This window comes from Crocodylus porosus, unplaced genomic scaffold (assembly GCF_001723895.1).
Source record: "Crocodylus porosus isolate Cpor-Errol unplaced genomic scaffold, CroPor_comp1, whole genome shotgun sequence".
Lineage (NCBI taxonomy): Eukaryota > Metazoa > Chordata > Crocodylia > Crocodylidae > Crocodylus > Crocodylus porosus.
This window is the reverse complement of record NW_017728925.1, coordinates 6,421,562-6,440,353: the sequence shown is the minus strand read 5'-3', so window position 1 is coordinate 6,440,353 and position 18,792 is coordinate 6,421,562. Positions and strand designations below refer to the sequence as shown.

Sequence of the window (18,792 nt, the reverse complement as noted above, 5' to 3'; positions counted from 1 at the left end):
TCCCCATGGTCCCCTCCCCCAGCTTCCCCTCCTCCACTCCTAGTGCTTACCAGCTCAGAGTGTCTGAAGCTCCCTGCTGCAGCCGCCGGGGACTACCCGAATCATCAAAGCTCTCCGAATCTTTGCCAAAGATTCAGAGAGTTTTGAATCGATTCAAACCTTTAAAATCAGTCCCTTGACTCGATTCAAATTTGGAGAGTCGGCCACTGAATCAGGCCGAATCTCCTCTGAATTGAATCGCCACCCGAAGCTTTGCACAGCCCTGCTCATAAGCACTCTCAACTCTCACTGCTATCAGTGTGAACTGAGATCATCAAGCACCTTCTATAAAAAAAATAATCAGCACTTCACAGAATTTGGCACTAAAGAAAAGCAAGAGCTATGCACACACAACCCCCTTCACTGGAAACATTAAGCCGAAGGCTAACTAAATCTCCCTTAATATTTGTAAAAGTCTAACGGTCTCCTTTACTGTTTCATGTTTTCCTGCTCCTCTTTCTTTTGTAGGACTAAATGGGCTCAAAAGCTGAAATATGGCACATGGCAGTCAAGGACAACCCTGCATTATTCTGAGACTATTGAGAAACCAGGAATCTTGCAGGACACTGGAGAAAGCCCCTTTCTGTCAAACTCCCGGACTGATTTTCTAGAGCCAAAGAGTTCAGACAGTTTGAATAAGCTTCCCAACTCTTAGGCTGCCTATACACGTGCTCAGAGGTGGGGGGCTTGCAGGGGCATTTTAATTAGAGTGGTTCCCAGACAGCCGTTCTTATTAAAACAGCTCCCGGTCACTGTATTAAGCTCCCTTCCTTCCCGCATTTCAAAATGACCGTGGGGGCGTTTTAACGAAAGCTCATTTGACAACATTTAGTTAAAGCGCCCCCATGGCCATTTTGAAATGTGGGGGTGGGGGGACTTAATACACGTGATGGTGAGGCGAGGCTGGAATGTTTTAATTAAAGCGTTGACCAGACTTCATTAATCATTCTAATTAGAATGCAAATGAGCACGTCTATAGGCAGCCTTAGGTGCTTATCTGAAGCAAACTAAGTTCTGGCCCTTATGAGGTCCACTCATCTCCTCTAATGTATTACCATATATTTCCTTATTTACTCAGCATGGTTCACTAATCATCTGCCCCTGTCTCATTTCCTATTAAGCAAAAACAAACCAAGTGTATTCAGACAGAGAGAGAGAGAGAGAGGGTAGTTTTTCAAACCGTTAACTTCCCTTGCTGGACACTTGGGCTCAATCACATAATAGACTTTTAGGCCTTTGGAAACCTCACCTGCAATATTTAAAGGAATTACAAAAACAGGGGGATTTCCAAATGAAATTTGTATCCATATCTTTACACCACCCGGAGTATATGTTTAAACCAACATGCTCATGCTCTTCTCCATGTTCCTTAATCAGTCTTCCGTGGTATGAAAACAAACATACTTGAAAACCGAACCATGTGGCTAAATACCCTATGCAAGGGATGGCAACCTACAGCACATGAGCCAGATTTGGCCTGTGGAGCTGGGGGGCATCCGGGTTGCACAGAGAAGTGGTGGTAGGAAGAATCAGCAGCAGCTGGATCCTAGTGCCAGCCGACCTTGAACCTGAGTGGGGCTGTACTGACCCACCACTGGGAAACGCTGCTGACTGCAGCCCTATAGAGTCTTGTCACAGAAATTAGAGATGGGCAGAGGGGGATGGAAACAACCCATCTTGTTTATACCATACTAATATAGAAAATCTATATATACATTTCCAAGTAGTGTGTCCAGTTTTAATTTAAATGCCTCCAGAGGTGGGAATTCCAGCCCTTCTACAGGGCAGTAATTACACAATGTAATACATCCAAAATCTAGACATTTTCTATTTAAGTTTTGTTCATTTTTTTTTCTATAATAATATTTGGTTTTATTGTAAAGAACATGATTCAGAAATTCATTCTATTAGGGGAGAGCAGCTCATTAGCAAAGAAGAAATACTATCAAAGTACAAGGAACAGATTCAACCTTTTCCTGGCATAGTTCATTTTACTGTATCTTTTGGTGTAATTTCAGCACTGAATTTTCCTGGCATTAATCCCACAGGCTTCCTCCCCCAACCCCCAAACTTCTTAATACTGGATAATTCTGTGTTTTGGTAAATTTCTTCTATTAATAGTTGCCCTCTGTGGCTATAAAAAAATGCCTCAGTAGTCAAAAGCCAAGCCTTGCTAGCTAACAGCTGTGGAAGTCTGAATGCACACAAGACCCGACATCACACACCAGAGCCCCTTCTTGGCTCCATGTCAGAGCAAACTGATTAAATAAGGCCGTTGTCAACTTAAGAAAACGGAAAAGGAGGCCCCCCATAACAGAGGAGGGAGGGAGACTGACTCCTGCATTCGACTGAGGAAATAAGAAGGTATTTCCATTTGCTCACTAGCTTTCTTTACTTAGCAATCCCCCCAGCCTCCAATACCCTCTTGCATTTCAAGAGACAGAACAAAATGCTGCTCATACATAGAGCTGTAGGCTATGGGGTTGCAGGTTTTAAAGTCTATTCTAAGCTTTCTATTTGGTTGGTTTACCTGAACAAAACCTTTCTGCTACTCCAGTCCTGTTATTGGTGCCTGGGATAACTCTGTAATAGAGATTAAAACCTATCAGCTGTGGGCAGTGTTGCAAGACAAGGGCAGAAATGCAAATCAGAGGATGCTGATTAGGCAGTACAAATCGGGAGGGGGGTGGGGAATACATCCATTTGTTTCCTGTCAAGGTGACAAAAGTGCTTTTATCTGTCAGAAAGGGAAGTGCTTAGCTTAGCAGAGGATAAAAGGAATTTCCCATATTCTCAGCATTTCAGGATGCCTCCTCCTTATGCAGATTATTCTATAGGTGACAAAGGTACCTTAGCTGTATGTTTCAATAGCAAAATCCCTAAGGTATTTTCAGGGTCCTTTAGCCAGAGATGCACTCGAATGTCTGGGTCCGTGTGAACCCCAAATACTAAAACAAAATCTACCAGGAACTGCTGAGTTTCAATTACTTCCATTGCAAACCCATGCAAAATCACAAGCTTCGGGAGGTTTGAAATGAAACAATAAATTGGCTACTGCTTCATTTGGAACTAGGCCCAGGTTCTCAGACCTTCTAACAAGCCCAGTCTGAATTTGGAGTCGGTTACAAAACCAGTAGCCAGGCAACTTCGGCACATTTTCAAATTTCCCTGTGAACGAGCTGCTCAGTTATAAAGCTGAGGAGAGTGATTAAAAAAAAAAAAAAGAATTTGGATTGGGGGGGAAAGCTGAAGTTATAGATCATGAAAACTGAAGAGTTCTGTGTATCCACAAGGTACAGAGCACAAACAGCATTCGTTTGAGGTTTCCTGCCAACACAGATCAATTCAGACCTACAGAAGCCATCTCCAAGTAGGAGAAGGACATTCATTCTCCATAGCCTTTTTAACCTGACATCCCTTTGCTAAAACTGCAACCAAGTGAGTCAGCTCCTGCCAGCTTCAAAGATGAATTTCTCACGTGGCTACTGGGAACTAGACAGAGATACTCCAATCCATTTTACACTGAACACCTGTCAGACAGAAGTGACTATGACCCACAACTGAACAGGATTTCAATAAATCCTTCAAAGGTTTTGCTGTCCTGTTATACTTCCTGAGCCATCAAATTGTCTCACAAAAGAACTGGTCTGAGGTTTGCAAAACCCTTCTTTGTTCCAGGACCAGACTGGCCACCGGAGCCCAGAAGTGCAACGAGAGAAGAATTTTTCCAAGTCCAATTTTCCTAGAGGCTTTCACTGAGATCAGATCAGGTTAAAAGAAGAAGAAGAAAAAAAAAAAACCTGATCCGATTACATTGGAGTCTCTCTAGTTGTCGTTAATTCAGAGGAAAAGGAAATTAAAAATGAAAAACTACATTGGGGAAAAGTTATGCATTTACTTCAAAACTCACACATGCCAGGAAATTCGGAGTTAAAGGTGAAACTCCATTCTAAAGGAACTTCTGCTGCTCCCCAGATTGCAGGCATCTCAGAAAACTAACACGAGGTGTGCTGGAATACATAGTCACAGCGGGGTGCGTCAAGTATGGAATTTCAGCCTTCCCTCTGAATTTCCTGGCTTTGGGGAGCTTATTAGATGTCTGTGCCCTTAACATTTTAAGTATTATGGATGGCATGGAGTTCCCCCAATGCTGCTTTCACTGACCTTTCTGATTGCCCATTTATCTAGCTGTCCATCTATTACTAATGAACCTGGAACCACTTCCTTAGTAACCTATGTTGATCTAAGGTGTTGAAAGCAGATGCAAGCTGGGTATGTTCAGCTGAGATTCATTAAGAAGTTGGGGACTCTAACAAGCCAAACAAAAGCTTATAAACTGCAAACCTGTTCAGAATAAAATGGAAAGAAAGGACTTTAAAAAACCTCATGCAGAGCAAGAATCCTGAGTTTTCCACAGCTGTGTATGAGCTCTCTGATTCTGTTTCATCCAATACAGCTCTTGTCACATTGGGTAACACTGATTTTGCTGGTGATAAGTTGGTCTAAACATCCCACAGCAGTAAGCCTGGGCCATAAACATCCCACTTCTCGCTGGATCTGGCCATAAATTATGAAAAATGATACTGTTATAAGCTTCATAAATTTTTATAACAGGTCTTTTATAAGCATGCATTATAAACACTGCAATGGGTCCATGGGGATAAAGACATCTCATAACAGCCCTGAAAAACCTGTCACAGGGCTTTGCGTTACAGTCCTTCAGGATAGCTCTGAAGGAGACATGGCACTTGGCTCCATCCCAAAACCCACACACACCTTTAAGAGTTTTTATAGGGGTTTTTCTGGGTGCTGCTTTGACTTATGGCTTAGTGGGAAGATATCACATGCACTTTGAAACTGATCTTGACTAATAAATATGCAATTCTTCAGCGTTTATGGAACAAGCTATTTTTTAAACCTCTGTTATCGTATATTTCCCTTCAGGCATACGAGGCTCTATAATCCAGCTCCCAATTCCCAACTTCCTCAGTCTCCTATGTTAGGGAGCATATCTAAATTACAACCTCTATCGCTTCACATACTGCCCTGATTCTGGTACTGAAGTGTACTGGGTCAGTTCCTCAGTTTAGGTCAAAGACGGCAGCATCATCCTGCCTGCTGCTCCACGTTCCTCTCTGCCCTTTCCTCCCTCGTCTTCCTTCCCTGTGTTTCTGCTTCCTTCCTATGGCCCATCTACCTTCCCTATCATGCTCTTTTCATTTGGCTAACCAGCTCTTCACTGAGCCCCTTCAAAAAACGCAAACCGCTGCTCCAAACCCTGCTCAAACCTCCAACACTTCCATCATGAACAAAAGGAACCCTGGCAAGCATCACAACATTCATATGTTATCCTCCATCTCTCTGTTCACTCCACTTACGTGTTGTTTCCCTTTTCCACAAGCCTTTCTGCTGTACCTTCAGGCTACAGGCTCTTTGTGACAGGCACTACTGCTCTCTTTTTGTACCGGGCTTTGCACAGAGGGGGCCCGCATTTGGTTAGTCTCCAGGCACCACCCTTAAAAATGTATAGCACAGTATGCAGCAATTAAACGCTGGTGCAGATATCTGTAGCTGGGTGATCCTCCTGTGGCTGCTTATGCCGGCCACACAGATAAATAAGGTGGAAAATAAGCAAGCTTATCTCATGCAAAGTTACAAGCAACTGCTGTTTGTCGCGAGTTGCCTTTGGGCATTCACACTCATGGGCTTGGTGCCCCTGGCACGGAGTTCACAGAACTTCCAGCAAAGCCAACTGGGGCTGCATGAACACTATGAATAGAAAGAGCCCATACTTCACATCACCCCTTCTCCCCCATGCATTACAAATAACCTACTGAATTTAACAGAGGCGTTAGTTAGCTCAAATTAAAACGGAACATCCTCCTGGTTTCCGGTGTGTGAAGGTACGTTGCACCTGCAAGTCTGTGGGAAAGAGATGAGTTGATTAACATGGGAGTCCCTAGAGACAGATTTTGTGTGAAGACAGGCGGACCCCCTATACTGTGTGTGACAGCATAAGATAGGCTTATTAGCAGGGTCCGTAACTCACTCATCTTCCAAGCCGAGGCAATGACTATAAAGAATGTGGTTATGTACGACAGATCATTCTAGATGTGATCTCCAAAGGGATCAAATGGGGATCTTAGGAGATTTGCTAGTACTCAAGTACAAATCCCACAAGGGAGCAAACTCCTTTACCGAGGGAAAAGGGTTTGGCAAAGCTTTCAGATAATGCCTGGCACCAGTGCTCTGTTCCCCAAGAAGAAAGGAAAAAGGACTTGCAGTGCTCAGTCTTTCTCAGATATCCAGTATATTGCTGTGTAGCCTGGATCCATCTTGGAGTTTCAAGCTCCTGAGATATCGCCAGAGAACTGTGTAGTGCCTAATGTTGTTGGAACGCGAGGGGTGAAAGAAATTCCTGCTATCCTCTCTGCTTATTTGCTTCTTCCTTTAAAGGTGTCTTGTAAAAATGTCTCTGGCGGGAGATGAGAGGTGAAAGAAGGTGGTGGTGCAAAGAGTAACTCTACAGAGTAGCCTTGATATATAACGTCTCCCTTCTGCAGCAGTGTGATGGGATTTCACACCAAGATTTGTAGAACTGCACATCCTGGTAAACAAAGGGAGTTTTGAGGAGGCAGTAGAAATGTAGAATTGGCAAAACACTAGCTTTGACTTTCATGTTGAACGATGTCTGAGAAACATCCCTCAAGAGCTTGTATCCAGACTAGTAAGGCTCCTTCCCTATTTTCCTTGCTGTTTGGCAGAGAGGACAGGAAAGGAGGTCTGCAGAGAGTTTCAATACAGTACATAAGCATAAGTGGATGTTTATAAGGCAAATCTCTGGTATCAGTCATGTCTGACAACTTTCCAACTTCAGTGGCAGCAGATTGTATGAGAACACGAGAGACTGAAGTTACTCTGGTAGCTTTCAAATTCCAGAATTTCATCTGCCTTTTAACCGAACAGAGTTTTACAATCAAGGGGAAGATTTTCTATCTGCCCGCAGCAGTTCATGATGAAGACTGACGTGCAAAGCCATGACTGTATATAAGCAGTGATTCCAGTGGCCCCGATCTTTGCACAGGAGTGTGATCTGACATTATTTTTCCACCTCAGCTAGATCCTTTGAGTGGAATAGAACCAGAGGTGGGTGCCATGACCTCCCCACAAGGCGTCACTCATCCCACCTGCTAAGCAATGACATGCATGGCCAAAGATACAAGGAATATATCTTTCAGACAAGTGCATTTATTCTGTTTCCTTTCTCTATCCATAGAGGTAGCCTCTGAACTAAACCAAATATTCAAAGCCTGTGATGGAGCAGGGTACAGCCTGTCTCCTTGCTATGAAACTGCTGGAGAAGACTGTGTCCAGAAGGTTTCTTTGACTGGGGAAAGCAAAGCCTTATGTATGGATAGGAATACCTTGTCTTTGGTATATTTTGCAGAACATTTGATGCTATATTACCCCTTGGTACATCTACCACCAGTATGACAACATCATTATAAGAGTCTTGCAGCATTGTGCCTGCTGGTACCCACAAGCACTATGGACTCCTGGCCCTTTGGTGCAGGAGACGTTGGCAGTAGTTCCAGAAAGGAAGGACAGAGAAGCAATGGTAGTGGTAGTACTGGTGCTGAAATCAACACCAGTAAAAAGGGTGTTTAGCAAGGCCAGTAACTGAAAGGGCAATTCTGCAGGACCTGAGCACTTTGTCCACAAGGGCAGGAAGCGACTGCAAGGAGCCTTTTCATAGATCTATTTATGTGGTAGATCTATGAGTGAAGTCAAGTGTTGTCAAGAAGTATCTTCAATATTTCTTGAAACAAGAACCATAAATACAGTTGTAAAAGGTCCTGGAAGGAATGTGTGAAGTGTGATAGGACCAATAACAGACTATCTTGTTTATAGCTTGGAGATTGGCCAGTGGGAATCATTTTATAGTGGATCAAAAGGTGCTGGAGGCAGTTCCTATATCTCAGCCACATATCCAGGATGCCAGGGGACTGTGTGGTGGCTTCCCAGAATAGGTGACATTAAGAACATATAAGGAGCTTGAATCTGTGAAATCTGGAGGCAACACATTGCTGAGGAAGACTGAGAAGCCAAGACCTCTTCATCTTTCCTCTTCTTATTTGAGGTGCAACCAGAGTATGAGCTCTTTTCCCCCAGCTTCTTGTATGATCGAGCTTTGACAGAGGAAATTCCTGGGAGTGAATCACATAGAAGACAACGAGATGTCTTCAACAATGGATTGTAAGGCCTGCATCAGAGAGGTGTGAGGACTCGATGCATGTCAAAAGTGGCTGGAGGTGTGCAACAGGTGTGATCAGTGCCAAGTTAATCACTGACTTTGAAACACTGAACGGAGGGCAATGCTAAGGCCAGAGCTGGGGTTTGAAGATCCACACCCATTCTGTCAGTGAGGGCTTTGGTGCCAAGCTGGTGATTGCAAACCTCTGTTGTTGGCCTGAATAGCTAATATGGAGGCATATGACTTAAAAGCCTCATTGATCAATGATGCCTGTAGCCCTACCTGCTATTGTTGACATGTTCTGACCGAGGCACACTGAACAGCAAACATGTGTCTCAGATTACAGAGAAAAAACAGACTTTTTAAAGCCTTCCTTGGCCTCTGTGCTAGCCATTGATGTCAGTGTTGCAACCTCAGGCCAGCCCTGAGGCCAAATTTATTTTCTGTTATTTTGGATGATAAAAGAAAAACAATTCCATTAATTTACAGGTTTGAGGGATGATGGGTGTCTGGCAGATCCAACCGGGAGAAGCTCCTAATGTTCACCACTGCGGAGGACGATCTCAGACAGCTGAAAGCAGTGTCCTGTTACCTATTTAGGATGTCAAAGTCACTAGGGAGCACTCACATGGATCAAGCAGACAAGGCTTGGGTAGAGGTTGCGTGGGCTCCATCCCATAGGGTGCTCAATTCACAACTGGGAATGCAGCCCAAAGGCCCCTTATGAGGAATATACAGTTGCTTAGGAAAAACCAACAGCCTTGTAGATGTAACTGCAGAGTTAGCAAATGAAATCACCTGCGTTAGCTTGCACAAGTACATTTTGCCTACAAAGCCTAGACATTTAGTTCAGAAAATAAATGTTTGTGTACATTAAGATAGTAATAAAAAGCCAGTTTTATAAAATTTTAAAAGGCTTTCCTGGTTGTGTTGTATTTAAAAGTTCTGTGTATATGACATGGTCAACAGCATAAATGTTGAAACACTATCAGGTTACAAATAATATTTTGCTAAACAATATTTTAGCTCATTATTACTAACACCTTGAGTTTTGAGAACTGAAGATTTATTAACAAATCCGACTTCAATTTTGTCTTTGAAGTTTGCTCGGTTGCTTTTCTTGTCCACTCCTCAATGAAAACAGACTAGTCATTTTCCCTTTTTGATATTTGTGATCATGGGTGTTTAACCAAGGTCCTCACCTGGTTAATATGCACACAATTTTGACCTAAGCTGTGACGGGATATTTGTTCTATGTTTCTTAATTCAGTGGATGTTTTTAAAAAAACAGATGCACATTTTCTCCCTCTAGTTGTATAAATCTAGCAGACAAGTTCCCTTGACAGTGTCACTTTCTTATAAAAATAGTAACATGCTTGACTATACAATCTAGATGATCCTGTAGCAGCTGACATTTTCCTTCATAACCAGCCCTGTTGTTGATGATGATACAGGATATTCTAAACACTGACTTCCGCCCCCCTCTCCAATCCTTCGAGGTGCAATGTGGTGCCCTAACAAGGTATGCAAAGGATAGGGTCTTAGCAGTAATTTCTCTTTTATGTGGGTCTTTATCATGCTGCCATGATTATTTCACAGAATGGTAGGGGATCTTCTGTGGTATACACTATTCAGTATCTACTTCTCACACTTACACTGATGTAAAACTAGATATCAAACTGATGTAACTAATTTGAGAAATGGGTTCTTAGTACAGAATAATAGTTTATATCTATATCTTAAGCCAAAGATCTCAGCTTGCTTTACAAGCTTAAATAGCTACCTTTCATAGATCTCCTGTCAGGAACAGATGTGGCACTATCCTCATCTTTCAGATGCGTAAACAGAGGTACAGAAGAGTTAAGTTACCAGCCCAAAGTCTAGAATAGCACCTAGGAATCCCGACAGTCTGTCCCCTTCTCGCTACAACCACAGCATGATATTCCCTCCGTAAGTACATACAGAAATCTAAATTAATATAGCATTAAGGGGCCTTGAATAAACTGTCTACCCTTTAAGAAGTCTTGGTTGAGGTCTGCCTGAGAATATTTAAATCTCTCTCTCTCACCTCAGGTGCTCTTCCCTCATGCCACACGACCTTTTTATGGTTTCAGGTCCTACACTCTGGGGCCTTGAGCTAAAATCGGCTATGCAACACTATAAAATACAGTTTATAATCTACCACTTATGGGTTTTCCCAAGTTGCCTGTTTGAATCTAATGCCATTTGAAGGGAAAGGAAATTTAGATTCAGTGGCAAGTCAGTATTGAAGACTTCGCTCTCACTGAATGTATTTGAGTGCAATTACCCAAGGGGGGAAATGAAAAAAAAAAGAAGAGAACCAATAACTCAAGGGGGATGGACAGCTGGCAGACCTGTCAACACTCAGTCTAATGTTCACTAGTACTATTATAAACACCTCAATTTTAAGAAGTTTCCTACCTGTAAGGAGAATAGGGATCAAAACATGTCTTGGTGACATCAGTTATCTCCGGGTTACAGCACTCCCCATCATCAAAGCTGTATCTTTCATAGTTACAATCCATGTCACACACCCCATTTTGCTTCTTCTTGTTGAACAGAGCGTGACGCACATGCCGGCAATCCCCTCCATCATACCCGGTCAGGGTGTGATTGCACTCAGGGTCACAGTTTTCATCTCCAATCTTGGTGATATCACAATTGGCTAGGATGAGCCGGTGGCGAAGTGAGGAGTTCTTCACCTCCAGCACCTCCAGCTCCCAGGTAATGTTGTAGTGGCTGAAGGCCTCGTTCAGGTGCTGATGCTGAAACTCAATCTGCTCCCGGCTGACCGTGGGATTTTGGTGCTTGTCATCGTAGAGGTTCACTACCCGGTAACGTACCACCTTGTTGCGGCGGAAGCTTGGGAGCTTGTTGTAGCTGGCAATCACGTCCACGTTGTCACAGACTGTCTGTCCACAGAGAGGAGGATCCAAGCTGGTATCCAGCAAGTAGCTATGGTGATAGCTGAACATAATCTGAGGACTGCTGCCATCTTTCATAGGAGACCAGGTGCTTTTCACATTCAGTAAACTGTCTTGAAGAACTAGCTGAGGTAGGGGGGTGCCTTGTCCATGAATTGCCTGGCCCATGTCCCACAAGATCTCCTGCTGAGATTGGGCTGTCCTCCAAAAGCTGAAGTGCTCTATGTAACCCCGATAGTTCTGGTTTAGGGCATTTCCACCAATCATGAGCACCTTGCACTTCAAGGTCAGAAGGCTGAAGATGCTGCCCACCTGCTCCCCGCTTGTAGCCACCTGGGCACCATTCACATAGAGTTTCATCAGGTGCCCATCATAGGTGGCAGCCAGGTGCACCCACTGATTAGGGAGGTAGCTGCGATGTGCGGCAATGGTGGTAACTTTGCGAGCACGGTCTGTCTTCAGCGAGAAGAAATAGCGGGGGTCTCTATTGCCCTGGTCACTGATGGTGTTTATCCCCAGGACCCATCCTCGGTCACGAGAGGTGTAAGAACATTTGTCATATAGTCCTATGTGCCCCCAAAAAAGAAATATAAATAAATAAGAGTTGCAGAACAGGCTATTTAACGTATTTATTTTTTAATTAATAACATGTATATATAAATATGTATATTAAGAATGTTGAAGTAGACTAGCCATGTCAAACCATCTGATGAGCAGGTGGCTATAGAAGAGGACTTAGTATCAAAGGCTAGGGGTTGCCAAGGGCATGTCATACGAATCAATGCAGCTCCCTTTCCATGGCCAAAGACCAGAATTGTTTTGCAATCCCACAGTGGCAAAGATGGAAGTTCATTCTCCTTACATGTATTTGAGCCATAAATTTGACGTCACTTGTTTAAACCAAGCGGAGTTTCAAGATATGTCCTTGATTACTAATTCTCTCTCCCTCTCTGCCTAGGCACATACCCCATATCCCTTAAATCTTTGTTCAAAAATTCTAGGAGGAGAAAAATACGTCATTTAATTCTAGCACAGCCTGCAAAATTATGCATGGCTAGGATTCTCATCGAAGCCCAGACCAAGTGGAATGTGTGTGCCTTACTCCTTCAGGCTGTTTGTAAAATCTCTCCCCATGAAAACTGGTGAGAAAAATATATACACACTTACACTGGAGTCACTGTATTACAGAGTCGTAGTAATGCTCTACAAGGTGATTATCTGTATGCTCAAAGGGGAGTATCCATTTGCTGCCCACAACAGAAATATATGCTAATCATGTCTTGTATACAGTATAGGTCCATACCTCAAGAGTGGCATAACTTGGGATGATGATAAGGACAACTCCCTTGGGCCCTGACTTGGGGAGAGGGAAGGGGGGGCACAAAAAAATGGCTGCTGTTGGCAGCTGCATATTTGCAATCGTGAACCAGAAGTCGCTGCTTTCGCTTTGCCCTGGGTACCTGCCTGCACCCCTACACTGCTGTAGGCAGTTACATGTCTACTGCACCCTGACTTATGTGCAAGTCAAAAGCTCAATTTTAGAACATGAGGGGAAATGAAAGAGAGGTAGGAATGAAAAGAGAACTGCAAGGAATGAAACAGGCCCGTTTCCCAAAGACTCGGGGAACTATCTCCTTCCACTGTGGGTCAGTGAGCTCTGGAGGTTAGAGGTCTAGGGAGAGCGAGCTCCTTCCCAATTTGGGACAGGTGAGAACTGGGTGGGAAATGTGGGGTCCTCCTCTCAGATCTTAATGGCTAGGAGTCACAAAATGAGGAATATAGGTGGACACACCTTGATCAGGGTGGAACGGGGGAAGTGTTAAGGACTTCAGTACCAAATAGCATTCTAGTACACGTGCATATGAATATGCCCTGTCCCAACCTCTGCTTCCAGATGTCTGACTGGAAATCTTAAATCTTTGATGGTTTCAGTCTGTATTTAAAGACTAAATATCCCCTTACTTCACCCTTGCACCCTAACCTTCCCAACACCACCACCAAACAGCATCTTTTGCTTGTAATGCAGAACAAGTTGCTCAACAGCCATCTGTTAACAATCACTCATTAACAGTGTGGTCTTGTCTAGTATCAACAGAGCAGAGGTTACAGAAGTGTTCAACTGTATTTTTTTTCCTCCCCACTTCTGTCACCCACCTTCCCTCTTCCCCCTTCTCCTCCCTGCCCCCCTCCACAAAAAAACCCGTCTGATGGGAAAGTCAAAAAATTTTACACAGGTCTTTTTTTTTCTGCACTCTGTTATTTTGCTAGGGACTCTAAGCTCCCCCTTTTCCTGTTTCCTTTGGAAGAGAGATCTCAGGGTTAGGAAGGTAATGTGTTTATTCATCTGTAGGGCGCACTCAGTTCAAAATCTTTTCAAGCTCAGCTTCAAGCTTACCCTGATACTTCTGATCACGAGAGAGAAAGAATGAGAACGGAGAGGGAAAACAAGCTGCTTTAAAAATGATATTTTCCAATCAGGCCAAGGTGAATGTTTACCTGGGAAACAAATGTTATCATACTGCCAGTGTTGTTTTGGGTTAAGCTCTCCCTGGGTATTTTTTCGCAAAATGTACTCACTTTTAGAGGTATAAAAACATACAGTCTCTTTTGCATTTTTAATAGATTCATTTTATCTCAAATGAAGGTACTATGGTACCTTTATTCATATGATAGGTAATATGGTACCTACTGTGGCGATGCGTGCAGAGTACCAGAATGAGCAGGGGGAAAACGGAGGATAGGTCTCCTACAGATAAGCTCTTGGGACTAAAAATGCAAAATAGAAATACCTTTGCATGAGTTCAAAGGAGCTCTCATGGAGAGAAGTACAGAGCACCCTAAGGGTATGAGGAAGACCTAGGAAGCATAGGGGTGCAAAGGAAACTCCCACGCAGTTTTAAGAGAGGCCTGAGGGTTAACAAGATGTGGTCAGCTCTTGCTTATCACCAAATGCAAACTTTTGTTGATCTGAGGAATATTTAGAAGCTGCATGTAACGGCACGATAGTTATACTATCCAAAGTCAAAGATGGAGGCATAAAGTTATATAAGAAAAACTATTCCTTAAGGGAAATCTAAAATGCCATTGGATTCCTTCTTTTGGGGTTACATGACTGTTTCTAGAAGCTCAGGCTTTCTTTCTGACGTGGAAAATTTTGAATATCAAAAATGTGGGCTATCAGTCACAAGGAACTTTAGGTATAAATGGTACAACGCCCCTCACAATGACAGACATTTCAGAGGTGTACTACATTGATCACGGACCTTTCCCTCTCAGTGAATCCCCCTTAGGAAGCTCAGTAGCTCAAAGGGCTTCCAGAGTCTCTGATGAGCAGCTCTTGGGACAACTTTCTAGGTCTGAAGCTCCCAGTCTCTAGCCCTGTCATACTGACTGTCTCCAAATACGTGACCTGAAGGCTTCCAGAGTCAAGCTTTGAATTTTGTGTCCTAATCTAGGCTAAATAAAAGCCTCTGAAAACTAAGAAGCGTACAGAATAGAAATTCAGTTTCCATCCAGCTTTAAAAGCCATCCTCCTCTCTCTCATGCTGTAGGATGCTAGTGATTGACCTCAGCTGAATAAATGGAGCTGCTGGAGGAATACTACAGGTTGGTAGTGATCTCTGTCTTTCCTTTGTGCACTTTGGCTCTGATGTGATGCAATGTGGCTTGAGCTTGACTCAAACGCCTGCTATCAATTCAAGATTTATAGCGAGCCAAATGAGGACAAAACCAGTGACAATGGAAACACCCATAATACAGCTACTGAAGTGAAGGAATTTAAGATTCTGATTCCTCGTGCTTTTTTGGTTTAGGGCACAGACCAGCAATAAAATCAAAAGAGCTATCACATACGGTATTCTTCTCTCCAGCTTTTATCGGCTGCAGGTACCCAACTGTTGTTACAAATGCTGTGAGGACATGAGTGAAAAATAAAACTTAACATTTGTTTTTCCTACAGCAGGTACACACACACACATACATGCACACTCAAAGTGCAGGATTTTCACACAAAAGGGCATACAGAGTTCTGCAGGTTTCTGCTTGCATGCTACAGCTGAGATGAAACAGTCTGTGTTGCCAATGTAAGAGCCCTGAAATATTTGTTTTTCCTCAAGCCCTGGATTAAGCAAGAATCTCAGCTTTCATTTAAAATGATGGTGCAGAACAATGTTCTAACAGGTGTCATTGGGGCAAAAACCCTAACTCCTTTTAAGATGGATACTGTAAGGTTATGAACAAGGATTATATAATGCAATTTTCTGCAACAGTGAGAGGCTGGACTTGAAAACCCAGAGGGTCACTTCCAGTCCTAAGTTATATTATCTTCAAAATATAAATAAAGCTTAGAACTTATGCTTGTGGGGAATAGTTTGGAAACGTAGGCCTTACAAGCTGAAATCCCCAAAGGCAAAGCAAAGCATAACAGCGCATTTATCATTTGTAGAAATCTCATCATGTTTAAGCTGGGCTCATGGTTTTATAGAACCTAAGCTATGACTGTTGTAATATATCTTTGCTAATCATAACAGACCACCTGCAGGGCTTATGTGCCCCTTAAAGCAAAGTAGGGCTTAAGGGTTTAGGGCAGGCTGAAACAGCGCACCAGCCTTGCAGATGCACTCCGCACAGGGCACAACTGAGCACTGTTAGTGTAGTATTGAGCACCGATGTGTGAACTTCTGCAAGCTCACTTGAGGGGGCATAAGACACTGCTGTAACTAAGCCCAAGATGCTGAGGTCACAGCAGAGGGTGATCATCGCTAGAGAAGCTGGGACACACATCTAGAGACTTTCACTATTAAAGTAATAAGCACTCTCTGTGGGCAGCATTTCAAAGTAGAGGAGCTGAAGTAGCCAAGCAAACTGTTGTAATCCATTTGCAGTTCATCAGTAACAAACTCCAGGCCTCCCCCGTCACTTCAGCACTGTTTCTTGTGTCTTGCTAACTGCAACTTCCCAGTAACCATCTCAGCTGCACAATTATCCAAAATCTTTAATCAAAATAATTTTTCCCATTTAACTGAGTGACAAGGCAACAGGGCTTATTGTGGCATTTGTGGGGGAAGGGGAGGGGGGTATCAGTTTGATATGGATACAGTGTGCTACAGAGTTTGGGAAAGAAGAGGGCAAAATAATTCCCCGCCCTTCTAAAAGTTGGCTGTGTCTGCTTTGCTGGGAGAACACAACCAGAGGTGACAGGACTCCGTTATGAAAGGGGAATTTAGGTCAACAATCAAAGCTACAGTCAGGGGGCCCAAGAACAGGGAACTAAAGGTTGGGCTGGGTATTTTTTTCCCCCTAGCATGCTTTAATCGTTTAGTATCAAAGCTGCAGAGGAACGCTTGAAAGAGCAAATATTCTACAGGAACCTATAGAAAGCTTTTATCTGTCCAGAGGAAAATAATTAAAACAGACAGATTTGGGTTAAGTATCCCCATGTTCTATGCAATTGGATAAGTCAGGGAAGATCCACTGGATAAGCATCTCAAGTTCTGCACTGGTATGGCACTGAACCCAATATAGTTTTGTGGAGGGAAAGAATAATCTCTCTTCCCTCTCTCCGCCTCTCCCTTCTCCCACGACAGTTAAATAATTCAAACGCCAAGATACTTGAAGACACATCTCCACCTATACATTTTCTGATACTGCTAAGAGGCCTTTAAGACTCTTCTAGGAGACAAGGAGCAACTCAAACAAACCACCTGGGAAATCATTCAGGCGCAGACATCATGCTCAGGTCCACTAACAAGTAGTTATCATCTGCTGCCACCAATTTAGCTGAATTGAGATAGGATACTTCTCATTTACCTACCAGGCACTGGTATAGGATTTAGATCCAGGAAAGACAGACTTTTACATACTTTCTTTTTGGACACAAGAGGCAAGATTTGCAGACTGGTTTACACACGAACTTGAGTGGAGCTCTGCTGATTTACACCAGATGTTGATTTGACGTATGGTTCCCTGTGATACTGCCATCTTTAGATTATGAACCATATGGGCTAGGGACAGACATTACACATAAACCAGTTTAAGTGATCAGAAACTGGTTTAAACCTGTAATAGAACAGATGTTCAGTGCACATAAATCAGTTTGAGAATGGCTGAAACCGCTTTGAGATAAACCCGGTTGAATGTTGTATCAGATTTAACTGATTTGGGTCAAACCAGTTTATGCAATGCCTGTCCCAGACCCCTTGCTGGTTTAAATTAAATCAGACTCCCCTAGCATCCTTGCATGCTCTCTGGGTTGTGTGGACCTCGTTGCTCCACAGGAGGGCTCGCCCCTCCCCTCTGCTCCCTGGCTGCAGCTTGACAGAGACTGCAGGGGACCCTGCTCCCCCCACATTCCCCTCCCGACTCCCTCCTAAGCAGGGATTCCTTGGTCCCCTCTGCCTTACACAGACATCTCAGCATTAGCTAGCAGACCACATGCTGGCTACAATCTGTGCTGTGGCAGACAGGACAAAGGCAGAATCAGTCGGTAGTTGGTAATGTCCCTCTTATTATTTTTTTAATGGAGTGATAAACACTGACGTAGGGGTGATAAACACTTTGTTATCAATTCCCTGTTGGGCTGGTCAGACGGGGTGGGGGAAACACATTCCTAATCAGAATGTCCCGCTGTGGCCTGGCTGTGCCCCACTCAGTTTAGCAGGGAAGTGAGGGCTGCTCTAGTGCCTTCCAGCTTCTAGCCTGAACCACTGCAGGCATGTGCCTGCATTTCTGGGATGTCTGTACAGTTACAAACCAATTCAGCCTAGCCAGGTTAGACTAACCTGCAAAGATTAAATCAATTCAGGCTCAGGCTTTTTGAATGTCTGTCCTTAGCCTTAATGTTAACTTTAGGTACATCTTTTGTGTGATGTTCTAGGCTTATAGAGAGTTTATAGATGTGCTCTGGGAGGCAGCGGGGGGTGGGGACGATGCATTGATTAAAAGTGCTCAAGTGTCACATGTATCAGTGTCCCCATGCTTAAAAGTGGCAATGGGGCACCTTAAATAAAAACTCATTGAATGAGCTTTACTTTAAAGCACCCCACCACCATCTTTCAACATGGGAACACTGATACACGTGACACTGAAGGCTGCTGGAGTGCATTAATTTCCGCACTCCAGCAGACTAGATTAATCAAGTCTGCTCTTACTGTGATGGCCAGAACCAAAAAAATAATAAGCAATAAATATGTGCTTCTGGAAACATTTGGAACTTTTGTCTAATATGAAGCTTGTATTATTGTAACCAGCAAATATAACTTGTAATTGTTTGTGGATCTGACTAGCCCTCAACGACAAAGCTATAGCTGTGAAATTAGCTGACCTAATAGTTCTTTATCGCTCAGAATTTAGCCTTGACGATGGTAAAAACTGGATTCAACTGCCCAGCTTGTCCAGTACATTTCAAGAAAGGACATCTCAAAAAAGCATAGTCAGAGAGTTCTGAAGGGGCTGGATTTAGGCGGGGTAATGTTAATTTCAAACCTGAAGATGCTGTGTTGCAATTTGCTTATTAGATAAACCCAAGCTTGGGCAGTAACTTATTATAATGATTTC

At 43.3% G+C, this 18,792-nt stretch overlaps 1 protein-coding gene across 1 annotated transcript in view; it reads right to left on the bottom strand.

Annotated features, from left to right (window-relative positions):
- PAPPA (pappalysin 1) overlaps positions 1 to 18,792 on the bottom strand; it is a 220,807-nt gene that overhangs the window by 168,685 nt on the left and 33,330 nt on the right. The window contains exon 2 of the mRNA XM_019540642.1: positions 10,736 to 11,804. Within this exon, the coding sequence (XP_019396187.1) occupies positions 10,736 to 11,804 (1,069 nt within the window). The remainder of the gene's footprint in view (positions 1 to 10,735; positions 11,805 to 18,792) is intronic.